The sequence below is a fragment of the Pollicipes pollicipes genome, unplaced genomic scaffold, assembly GCF_011947565.3.
Source record: "Pollicipes pollicipes isolate AB1234 unplaced genomic scaffold, Ppol_2.1 Scaffold_7261;HRSCAF=8764_pilon_pilon_pilon, whole genome shotgun sequence".
In the NCBI taxonomy this organism is placed as follows: Eukaryota; Metazoa; Arthropoda; class Thecostraca; order Pollicipedomorpha; family Pollicipedidae; genus Pollicipes; species Pollicipes pollicipes.
Genome location: NW_023597054.1, coordinates 37,632,229 through 37,644,303, shown reverse-complemented (window position 1 = coordinate 37,644,303; position 12,075 = coordinate 37,632,229). Strand labels below are relative to the sequence as shown.

The window sequence follows — 12,075 nt, the reverse complement described above, 5'->3', positions numbered from 1 at the left end:
GGCACCGCCGCCACCGCCGTCAGCGTTTGGGCCTTGGCTCGATCAGTGACCCGGCGTCACACGGTTTCAAGCCTTGCGTGACGTTATTTTGTAGTCGCAATTAGTCTAATTTCAAAACAGTCATGCGCTGTCGTTGTTTTTTTCCAGTAAGTGTGGTCTCCCTCCCAGTGCATCACAACAGACATGGTCATGCCTCAGATTTCACTGAATTTTTTTGAAAGAAATGACGGTTATCTGATGCGCACAATCCACCTGGCAAAATATTACGTCCCTCTGACCTATATATGGATCCTCTATGTATAGGTCACAGGATATTCCCCAAGGCGTTTTCATAACTGGAGTTGGCATTGTATGTCTAGTATCGTCATCATAACACCCGTAAATATACGCGTAATGTCATCAACTTATATGCCGTCAAGTTCGCAAAGATTCCTGCGATGGAGCTGAAAAAATGAGCTAGGCTTAACGGTTCTGTGGTGTGTGAAATCCACTCATCACAGCACGAGCTCTGTTTTGCCTACGGGTAACAATATGCGTAGCCCCTGCTTTTCGTAGGGCTTGACTTAACGTTGCTATGTGCCGGCCGCCCTAGCACAGTTGAAGATACAAGGGTAGTTGTGATGTAACGAAATCAAGTCCGGTTGATCCTGCAGTACAACAATGTAGCACCGGCAGCGAGCGTCGGTCGCCTGCTCGGTGCGACCCTCGTCGTAACAGTCATCGTATACTAGGTGTCCAGTGTCAGGCCCCCGTGGGGCGCGCATGCGCAGGCTTCATCGAGCCTCAGAGCAGCCGGTTACAGGCAGTTGGCGTTGGGCTACAGGCAATTGAATGGTGGATTACACGAGTGTGTTCCTCGTGTGGAGCGATACAAATCAGGGTGATCCCCGCAATTTCAGTCCCGCGTGATCAGCGGACTACCAAATCTAGCTCAATATTTCTTAGGGCTTTGCTCAGCATTGAATATGTCCTGAGTGTAGAACAAAGAAATTACGGAAGATATAACTCCCTTTCTCGGTGTAGCCAATGGATCTCCACAGACCACTGCCGCAGACCTGCGGAGTCGGTTAAGCATGTCGATGAATTTGTTGTGACGCTGAGCAGAATCATAAAAATGGTCAATCATCATGTTCCAAAGAAACAAGCGTAGCCGCTTAGGAAGTTCATTGCTTTCATTGGTATTTCCATCCAGTGCGTCATCATTTTCGTCCGTCTGTTGGTTGCCGCCTAGTGTTGCCGCGAGGCCGACGCCGCCTACGGAGACCACGCTGGACGTCGGGATTTTTGTTTCCAAGACTTGCGTGCGCGCATGCTCAAATCCATGTTACATGCTGTTTTCACAGATCGATTCTGACTGAAGGCCGAACTTTTCCAGACGAACACGGGTTGGCCATATCAAGTTACATTTTTGATCACTCGATGAACTAAAGCGACACACCATTTTTGTAATGTAAACGATAATATCTTTAAAGTCTATATGTGTCTAGCGGGAAACAGCTTGGAAACAAATTATATATGGAGTGAGGTGCACAACCAGGATCTTGGAGGAGTCGCAGTACTGCTCATGCACTTCTATCCTGATCCGGAGCCTAGGCCAGGCTCCCGAATGAGGACGGCGGAGGTCCAAGAGCCATGAGAACCCCCTCTTCCTTTGGTCGCGCGTCTGCTTGGAAGTGAACAATGTGGAAACGATCAAAATTTGATATAAAGTAGGATGAGCTTGAGCCTTGCAAATTGATGTTAATGTTCATTAAACAAGGTATTACGTTAAGACAGCGAAATCTCATAGAAGTGCTGAAAAACCAGCATCAGATGTTAAAAGTCCAACACCCAAAAAACGATCGCCCACCACCTGACCTTAAGAGAAACGCGACCCTATTTTTGGAACACGCTATTCCTTTAGGCAGACGAAATTGCACAAATCAAGGGCAGTTCATGAACACAGGTGTAATGGACTCGCCCCATAACTCTTAAGCTATGACAATATATCTTTAAAACACATGCGCCATGTAGAACAGTTGCGCACCAAAAATCTCTCCTGATGTACACTCAAAGAACTCCTCAGGTGTGCACTACAAAAGCTGAATCCTCTTAGAAGGCTGCATCGCCCCGAGCTGTTTGCGAACGAGGGCGGAGATTGGCAGCCGATCTCGGCGGAGTTACGGCAGGCCCGGCGGGATCTTGACAATATTCACTACCTTCAAGGCCATCGTGGCATTCCGAAGGCCTATGGATCGACGCAGACGTGGGCACGGCACGCCCCGCCACATAAAACAGTCAGATGACTCCTCCCATCAGATGAAAACAGATCGTCACACTCATGACCAAGTCAAGGGCTCCACATAAGTCGGTGTGAGACACTGGTCCTGCCTGGTAAATATTTCAACGGCAACTATCTTGTTATCGCATGAAAACCTGTAGGGTCCACGTCCGCATAACAGTTCCGCATCCAAACAGGCACGCCATAAAAAACTAATCCACAAATCCAGAGTGCTGAATCCCTAGCAATATTCGTTATGTAGCAGATACATACAAACGCATAAGCCAGTATCACATCAAAAGAATATATGTATATTTGAATCCGATGACAGTGCCCACCAAACAAACAGAGCAGAGAACACAACAACTGCAATAATTCCGCACCAGTTCGTGATTGCATCCAGAGGAATGTAGCACAAATCGGACACTCCTCAAACAACACCTAATTGATGCCCCTCGGCCCGAGCCGTGAGCACGGTGCGGCCCATCGGGCTTCAAACGGGGCCCTGTTCGGCCGGAAGCCGCCCCTCCCACAGAGAGGGCACGGGTGCACACGTCCGTGAGCATCACGGGTGCAGACGGCGCGGGGCGAGCGCGCACAGGAGGACGCCCCTCGCGGCCGCAGCAACCCCCACCCGACCAATGCCACCAGCGGCCGGGCGACGGTGGCGCCACCGCCGGCCAGTTCCCATATCACGCAGCAGCGCTACTTGGACAGCTCGGCCGACAACCAGTCGAGACCCTCGTAGAGGCCCTGGCCCTGGGCCGCGCACGCCGCCTGTATGTACCACTGTCGAACAGACGGGCGGCGGTCAGACTTCGGGCACACGTGCGGCACGGAATCGTACACGTGGACGTCATATGCGCAGCCTCGCGAGAGCAGCCCTATCTGCACCAAACCCATACACGATAAACGAGCACGGTGTGGGGGCTTGGGGTTTAAGGGCGCGTCGGCGGCGAGGCCACGAACACAGGCGCTGAGCGTAGGAAGCGCATCAAGAACACCGGCGCTAAATAGGTCATAGCAACCACATCGAGAACACCGGCGCTAAATGCTTCTTCTGGCATCAAATTATGCGGATGGACATGCATTTTAAAGATACGCGCGGGAGATCTCGGTAACAGGCCTAGCACCGACGAATTACAAAACACTATACATTACTTGGACTAAGCGTGCGCACATGGGCGAGAGCGCAAACGACTTCGCCTCATATGTGGAGCCAAACTAGTAGTAAGGGCATCAAATCTCGTGGGTTTTGCACGCAAGCACGCACGCAAGCACGCACGCACAAACACAAGCGCACACGCACACGCAAGGGTGCACACGAGGGCAAAGCGCTTATGTGTGTGTGTACGCTTATGTGTGTGCGTTTGCGTTTTGATACGTATATATATATATATATATATATATATATATATATATATATATATATATATATATATATATATATACATATATATATACATATATATATATATATATATATATATATATATATATATATTCAAAACTGCCACACATATTACTATTACGACGTATATTCAGCTCTGTTAATCATTTTCAAAACACATACGCCACGCACTTTACAACCATATGTTTTTAAAACTCCAACACACTATTACAGCCACTCACAGAATTGTTTTGCAAATTAAGAAAGCCGGGAGTATTTTGAGACCGTGTTTCCTTTTTCCTCCACATCCCGGCTGTGAAGGACCTCAGTGTGCATCCCCTTTACAAGTGAATGATATGGTCCATCTGACGGGCACTGCGACGGCTGACCTCACCGGGACGTCAAACCCCGGTCCACTGCATCGCACCCAAATGCTAAACCAACTGAGCTCATGCGGGTTCAGCTTCCATTGCCTCACTTCTGGTAACGATGGATAAAGATAGCATTTCCTGGAGGTAAGTTGTTCTTCGTACATGTTTGAAGTCGTAGCATGGGAGTTGATATCATGCACGTTGTTCTTCGTAAATGTTCAAAGTAGTAGCATGGAAGTTGATATCGTGTACGTTGCTAAGTGCATTTGCGAGTACCATTATGCATACAGATAAATTATACAGCTGTAGAAAAATCACTATCGTGTTTTCTTTTCTCCATACCACGGCTATGGAGGACCGCAATGCGCAGCAACCTTGCGGGTACACTACGATGTACGCGACCAGCACAGCGGCCACACAATGTAATCCTCCACCGCCGAAGTACGGAAATAAACAACTCGATATTAACCCTCTCCCCGGCTACACGTCCAAGCACTTATGCAAAACATGGCACCTGAAACGAATTACATCTATACTAGCAGTAAGGTATCGCAATCTTGAGCGCAGTTGGTAGAACACCCGGACATCACTTCCAAAGGACCCCGGTTCGATTCTCTGATAACATTCGTATTTTCAGTGCCTGTCAGATGAACGATATCTTCGCCCTGCAAAGCGGTCGCACGATGCAAGCCTACATGGTCAAAATACGGAGAGAACAACACCCGACATTTACGTTCCGGATACAAGTAGACATTCAGGAAATATGTTTTATGTTGCAATATTTGGGCAGTCACTTTTATGCCAGCATGCAAGCGAGCAACCAGACAAAGCTCGGACGTTAATGGCCTGTATAGCCACGTTTGCCTGCTTGCCTAGCTCGCTTACTCAGTATGTCCGAACAACGAACAGGCAATGCACGATCTGCAGAATAATAAATCGAAACGCTATGGTCAGACTGCTCCGCGCCGCCGCGATCCAGCCGGACTTTTAGGGCGCACCGCCGTCGGAGGCCACCGCGATGATGATGATGATGATGATGATGATCGAAACGACCATCAGCTCGCGACGGCGTACAACACGCGGACTCGGACTGCCCTGTGCGGGAGGCCCGATCCAGACCCACCTTGCGTCCCCGTAGAGAGTTGAGGCCGAGTTTGTCGGTGAGTTCGGCGGCCGACATGGCATTGGGCAGGTCTTGTTTGTTGGCGAACACCAGCAGCGCGGCCTCCCGCAGCTCCTCCTCCTGGAGCTGTACACAGACGGTCGGCTCAGCTCTCGCTGTGGGAGCCATTCTTACGGAACACTGCTTCGCTAACGTCAACAGTAACCGACGCGCCAGCCGTACCGGAACATTCCACGTGTGTTCCATGAAACGTTCCAGGGCTGAGAACCCGTGGTGCGGGTCCAATGTGTCACAAACAGCGTGCCTGCCCCTGGGCGTTAGACACGAAACAATTCCCAACGGTACCTAGTTATGAATGCGCCTTTAAAATCCAATGACTGTTTATTTCAATGTTGGTCATGGCATAGTTTTACCGCTTAGCTGCGTGATTCCCCGCATTCGATTATAAATCGGCGATCATTATCAACATGCTCAAAAGCACGCCTGCTGAGATCCAACAGCCGTACACCTCTAACAAGATTATACTGCTGAGGATCCTCCAGTATATATCACAAAGGCAGCTGTGGACGTCGAAAGCCGCCCTATTCACAGACGAGACGACGAGAGTCGCTACGCCACAGCGCTAACCGTCACCATCACCAAGGCTGTTAATATCCGTAATCGGTGCACCACAGGTGAAACAGGTTTGCCATCCAGTTTTGCGGCGGTTCGGACCGGACCATAATCCCGCTGGGTACAATGGTAACCCTGTCTACTGGCAACATGACAAGAATTAGTAGCTCAGGAGCATGGGGACCGCCACCTGTTTTGCCGACAGCCAAGCCGAACGCGAGGGATTCGAGCGTGCAGAACTCCATGCGACCAGACTGCAAATAATTTACGGCAGAGGTATGACGTGTGGTGCTCGGACCGCCAGCCGGGTACGGTTCCTTCACCGCAGCTGCCCACGAGTGGACGCGACGCCCCGGCGGGCAGCAGGCCTGGGGCACTGGAGGCAGCGGCTCTGCCCTGTCCGCCGCCGCCGCTCGCCCGGCCATGTTTTATGCACGTGCTACCGCGAGCAGCTTTCGTATGGCCCCGCCCCCCCCCCCCCCCTCCCCTTGCCGCGTACTTTGTCACGGAAAGCGTGCCGTGCAGCAGGGAAGTGATGAAGGGAAAGTCATTAGTCACCACCGCGAGAAACACAAAAAGTCCGTCCGTGGCAAATATGGCTTGATGGGGCCCAAGTAACTATGGATTGTGATTTTGAAAAAAGCGTGTTGTCAGCGCAGATGATCCTATCATACGTATTACAAAGAAAAGAGCTCCAGGCGCGGAGCGCGTTGTTCGGAAAACGGTCATAAGTAAGCATGGCTTTACCCAAAATTTGCCAACAGAGGATGTTCGCTCCGATTGCGGCCCAGTTTTCAAACTCACGCATACCTTGAATGCACACTGTCATTAGTACTGGACGGTCGCCTAACGCATAATCCATCCAACCGCTGCCAAAGCGCCCAAGCCACGACACGACTGCCGCCACAGCGCCCGGACCAGGACACGACTGCTGTCACAGCGCCCGGACCAAGACACGACTGCCGCCACAGCGCCCGGACCAGGACACGACTGCTGTCACAGCGCCCGGGCCAAGACACGACTGCTGTCACAGTGCCCGGACCACGACAGGACTGCTGTCACAGCGCCTAGGCCACGACAAGTGCTGCCACGGCGTCCAGACTTTGGCTGCTGTGCACTCACCATTTTCTGCAGCTCATCTTGCGCCTCAGCCACCCGCTCCTTGTCGTTGCTGTCCACCACAAAGATAAGGCCCTGTGTGTTCTGGAAGTAGTGCTTCCAAAGCGGCCGGATCTTGTCTTGACCGCCGACGTCCCACACCGTGAATGATATGTTCTTGTAATCCACCGTCTCCACATTGAAGCCTGAATGCAGCAAACAATCAGTAGCAAGTATGGCACCTCAACTGTCATGCTGGTCAGCCTCCACAATCCTGAACAGCTCACAGCAGTGTGAAAGCAAGCCAGTCAGTACTCCAAAGTAAAATCAAAATGGATCTTAGATGCATGAATTGTGGCCCATCCAGCAATTTTCCAAGACATAATATGCCCAACAGCAGGAAATCAAAGCATGAACAAAATCAATTCCATCAAATTTGGCTAAAGCCAGCAAGGGCACAAAACAAACCCATGAACAGATGATAGGAAGTAGGATCCCCACTTTGCAAATGTGTGGGAATGATGTCACATATTAAAATATGTTTTTAATTATACACCAAATATGACTGACAGAGATAACATCACATGCTTTTTCCCAATCAATGATAAATTTTAGATGCAGCATGAGGAGGTAGTCAGTGTTAAGTAGCAATAACATTACCAATCGTTGGAATTGTAGTCACAATCTCTCCAAGCTTCAGCTTATACAGTATGGTTGTCTTTCCTGCTGCATCCAATCCAACTGGAACAAGAAAGTGATTAGTGAACCAGACAAGCAGCAAGCACGCAACTCAATCCACCATACAGTTTTACTTATTGAACACCATGAAATGGCCATGTTTTTAACTACCCTAACATTGTGCTTTGAAAACCTGTACATATTGGCTTGGAGCACACACAAAAAAACTATTAAAAGGTTGAAACAAATGCAATTTAAATCATGCATCTTCTCCACTTCATTTAGCAAGCTTCTGGATGCTCTTATAATTCTTTAACTGAAAAGTTCATAGAAATGAAACATAAATGTACTTCAGCAATACCAAGTAAAAAGTTACCCTCAGATGTCTGCTGCTGAAGATTTGTTTCTAATCCATACATGTATATATATATATATATATATATATTATTTATTTATTTATTTACATAAATGCATATGCCAAACCAAGTGTCATGCTGAGAACAAACATTTATATACAAAACAATTTTTACATAAGAAGCTATATCACCCAACTTGCTAAAGGAACACACATAACAGAGGAACCATGATAGGCACACACACAATTGGTTTCTTACCCATCAAAATCCTCATTTGTTTTTTGCCTAGCATGCGCTGGAACAGGTTGGAGATTGTAAGACCCATGTTCTTTTGTCTATGTACTTGCTTTTCAAGACAGTATCTTTCCCTGTAAATGGAGGAACTGCAGGTTAGTCAAGTAATGATCAGCTAAATTCCTGAAACATTTTTAGCCCAGCAGACATGCTCACAACATTGACATTGACTTATCTGGAACATGCCATGTTGATGCTTCCTCTAATCAGACCAACTCATCCATTTCATTTGCAGGATTGTGTTTAGTTTCAGCACCCTTATGTCCTAGTCAGTGCCCAGTGCTCCCTTTGTGGCACAAAATTAACTGTTTGGCTAGTATTCATTCAAAAATTTACAAACTGCCACATCTCTTCAAAACATGCTGTTGGGCCAGTGGTACTGTCCAAACTATCAGGTGATGATGCTGCTAGAGGTATCCAGTTAAAGGGGGTGCTCAACATTTGTATGGGGTTTTGAACTGAAATAGCTGTCTTGAAGACCTTTTACTATTGTTCACAACCCTGTCTTTCTTTACGGCCTAAAACGATCTAGTTTCTGGGCTAAATGCCCACAAAGATGGAGAAAGGTATGCTGGGGGGGGGGGGGGGGGGGAGAATTTCAGTCACCCTGGCATTCATGTTGTAATAACATCATTCAAATCCTGCCATTCAAAAAGCCACACAGCAATCAAGGCCAAAAATATAACTAAGGAGGAGCTCATATCCGGTCTTCGTGAATGGACTTTCAGATACACCGTCTGTCAAATGGCTCCGAATAAAAGTCGTGCAAGGCATGACAAAATCAAACCATGACACATTGAGGAATGTATTTATTAAACAGTGAATTGTGTCATCTAGAGTGGTCTTCTCTGCTTAAAGTATACCACCAGTTATACATGAACTTGTTTCATCATGTCTGATTCTTGCTTCAATATCTTCAAGCACAAAATATTCCCTGTAATATCCAGCCTGTTTGCAAACTGAACTTGTTTGCCTATCAGACATTTTTCATGTATGGCTAACTTATAATCACAAAACAGTCTAGAGCAACTTCTTACAATCATCTAATAGCTGTACCTCTAAGGTGGTCACTTGGTATCAGCATGGTTCATTAATTTTGCAACATGTGCACCAATGCATATATGAAAATGCTGGACACATTGAAATGTGCTCAAGCTTAAAATATGCAAAACATGAGCAAAAAAGTAAGGCATGTGACAATGCTCAGGTTATGCCACGATGCTCAGCACCTGACTACATAGGTATAATGTTGTGGGCTGAAGCACAAAATGACCCTTCTAGGCAGTATTCTAGTCTCTAACTCTGCCAGATAATGTCAGACATTTCTGTCATGACAGGGGAGGTACCGAAGGTGACTATTGCTAAAGTTTCCTGAAAACCTGGTCGTTTGTTCTCCAAGATCATAAACAATGCAGCGTGCAAGAACTGAAGCAATGCCACGTCGGCACTCCAGGAAGGATGGCCGCACATTGCTTGAATACGACAATTGAAACCAATGCAACCAACACCACAGTTTTCATACACAAAAACCCATTTTGCACACCTTACACTCACAATCGAAGCCTGCTAAAATATTTGCCGCTTATCCTACGATACAGAAAGGAAATAAATGTGTTGGCTTTGCTAGGTCAACGTCACACGAAAGCGATACCACAGTGGCGTCAGCGTAATTATTCCTGTAAACCTGAAAACGCCAATCTGGCAGATATGTACGCAATGCTACCAAATTCGAGAAGTTTTCTTACTGTGCACCCAGGCAACTATTGCTGTGAACTGGAAGTTGGCACGCGCAACAAAGGCACATTAAGCGCAGAATTGACATGCGAAGACAAGACTACCCTGAACGCAGCCCCCGCATAGTGACTGGTGCACTTCGCAGCCCCCCGATCCCAAATCTGCTCGCGGACACGAATATCCCCCCCCTTCACACCGACGATTATTGCAACTCCTCAGATTTTACGCACGCGCCACTGCGCATTTTGGTAACCCCACATACTGCGCCCCCGCACATCCCGGCCCCAAGATTTCGCTGCTGAATGCGTGTTGCTAGCGTAGGCGTGAGCACTTCCGGGTTGTGCGGCATTCGTCGTCAACGGAGCATTTTCCTTATTTTAGTGCCATAGTTCAATGTAATTAAAGCAGGACGCCGCTGTCTGCAAAAAATACAGCACCGAAAAAAGAGCGGCACTCTCCCGACTGTTATTAAAAAAAGAAGACGCGACGGCAAAGTTGGCTTTTTTCTCCTACTGGCGTTTTTTCTCAATATTTTGGGCCATGCTCATCCTCAAGAGTTCATCCTCATCCTGACTATTAAGGATGAGCGCAGCCCGTAGCGCAGGCAGGGGCGGGGATGGGGGGCATAGGGGCACGTGCGCTAGCCCTATAAGATCCGAGGGGCTCTTCGGTCCCTCGTTACCTACGATTACGGCCCGATTTGAGGACTCGAAGCGCTTTCTAGGCCAGTCAGAGATGGCATCCAGAGGCCCCGGTCCACAGGGCCGGCATTCCAATGCCATCCAGAGAGCCCAGCGTGCTGATCAGGGGCCCCTGGCTCAATGAGGGCCTATATGTCGGTCACACACCAAAAGTAGCGCACAAGCGGCTTCCTGGCGGCGTGGGCCTGGGGGAGTATTTCTCAAGCAGGAACAAAGCCGGAATCAGCAATTTACATTGGTCGTGGCCGCAACTTCTGTAAGGCCCTCCACAGTGCCCTAACAAGGGGCCCTGTGTTGGCAGGTGCCCCGAGGCAGGTCAGAGGCAGTGTTTGAGGAGGCCCGAAGAACCTGGAGGGCCTACCGGGTCCGACGATCAAGAGCCCGATTGGCGGGTCCGAGCCCACGACGGGCCTGTGGAAGTCCTATTCAGGGAGCCCGGCCTGTGGGGATGTGCCCTCAAGTAACAGCCGGGCGCTCTTTGCGCCGATCGGGAATCTCTGAGTCGATATGGGCTTATATGTCGGTCAGGCCCGCCAGTACCGCACAGTCGGTGTCGTGTGCGGTACGGGCCTGAGAGCCCACTTCCCAATCAGCAGGGGTCAGTGATTTATGCTGGTCGAACCTCCTGTGCCTGTCGGAGGTCCACAGCGCCTAATAGAAGGATAGAAGGTCATGTGCTCTCAAAGGACCCTGAGCCGACCAAGGGAAGTTTTAATAAGGCCCGAAGAGGGGTCCGGGCGGCCCACCGGAACCGTCGATCAAAGCCTGGTTGGAGGGCATAAGGGCCCGAAGTACTTGCCTAGGTCACATAAAGAATCGCGGCCCGTAGGGTCGTGACCTGAAATATCAGTCAGAGGTCCTCTTGCATCGTTTGAGGAACCACTGAGGCAATGCGTGTATATTATTAGCCTGAGACCACAAACATCGAACAGTTGGCTCCCTGCTGGTCTGAAGCCTGGGGACCCATTTCCCAAGCAGGAGCAAGACCGGGGGCCACGATTTGCATTGGTCTGGATCCCTGAAACAAAGGTTGGGGCGCTTTCATTTCCTATAGTTATCACTATAACTATATGAAGCTGCTTCGCATCAACGGAAGTATAATGAGAGCATGTAATTGATAGTCTGGTTACGTTCCCGAGAATTATAAGGTTTGTTTCGCTGTCATGATGCTATAGTTTTTTATTTAGGGAGTAATCCATGGTTGAAAATATTAAAGCAAACATCAGATATGATGAAAAAGGCTCAGTTATAGCTTTTGGTTTGCTTCAGAGTAAAATGTTGCTCCAAACAACACAATTTCTGCGCATGATAACCATACTCCTCAATGCCTTATTGTCTAATTGCGTCATCGTATCTTGCACATTGCTGAGTGGGAGTCAATTGACGGCTGTTATATCTAGGAATCATGCTTGCGAACCCCGATATGTACGACTCGATAATTCTTTTGTCTTGACCTTG

The 12,075-nt window shown here is 48.6% G+C and overlaps 1 protein-coding gene across 4 annotated transcripts; it reads right to left on the bottom strand.

The window, feature by feature from the left end:
• Positions 1–2,545: 2,545 nt before the first annotated feature.
• On the bottom strand, positions 2,546–9,854 carry Arf4 (ADP-ribosylation factor 2). Of its 4 annotated transcripts, none has more exons than XM_037236230.1 (6): positions 9,737–9,854; positions 8,147–8,256; positions 7,515–7,595; positions 6,879–7,060; positions 5,145–5,270; positions 2,546–3,049 (listed from the first exon to the last, which is right to left on the bottom strand). In XM_037236230.1, the coding sequence occupies exons 2-6, from the start codon at positions 8,211–8,213 to the stop codon at positions 2,966–2,968; spliced, it is 540 nt and encodes a 179-aa protein (XP_037092125.1). In that variant the 5' UTR covers positions 8,214–8,256; positions 9,737–9,854; the 3' UTR covers positions 2,546–2,965. The 4 variants fall into 4 exon arrangements, with proteins under 4 accessions (XP_037092125.1, XP_037092126.1, XP_037092127.1 ...); XM_037236231.1 differs by having other exon boundaries at positions 9,726–9,848; XM_037236232.1 differs by having other exon boundaries at positions 9,731–9,847.
• Positions 9,855–12,075: the final 2,221 nt, after the last annotated feature.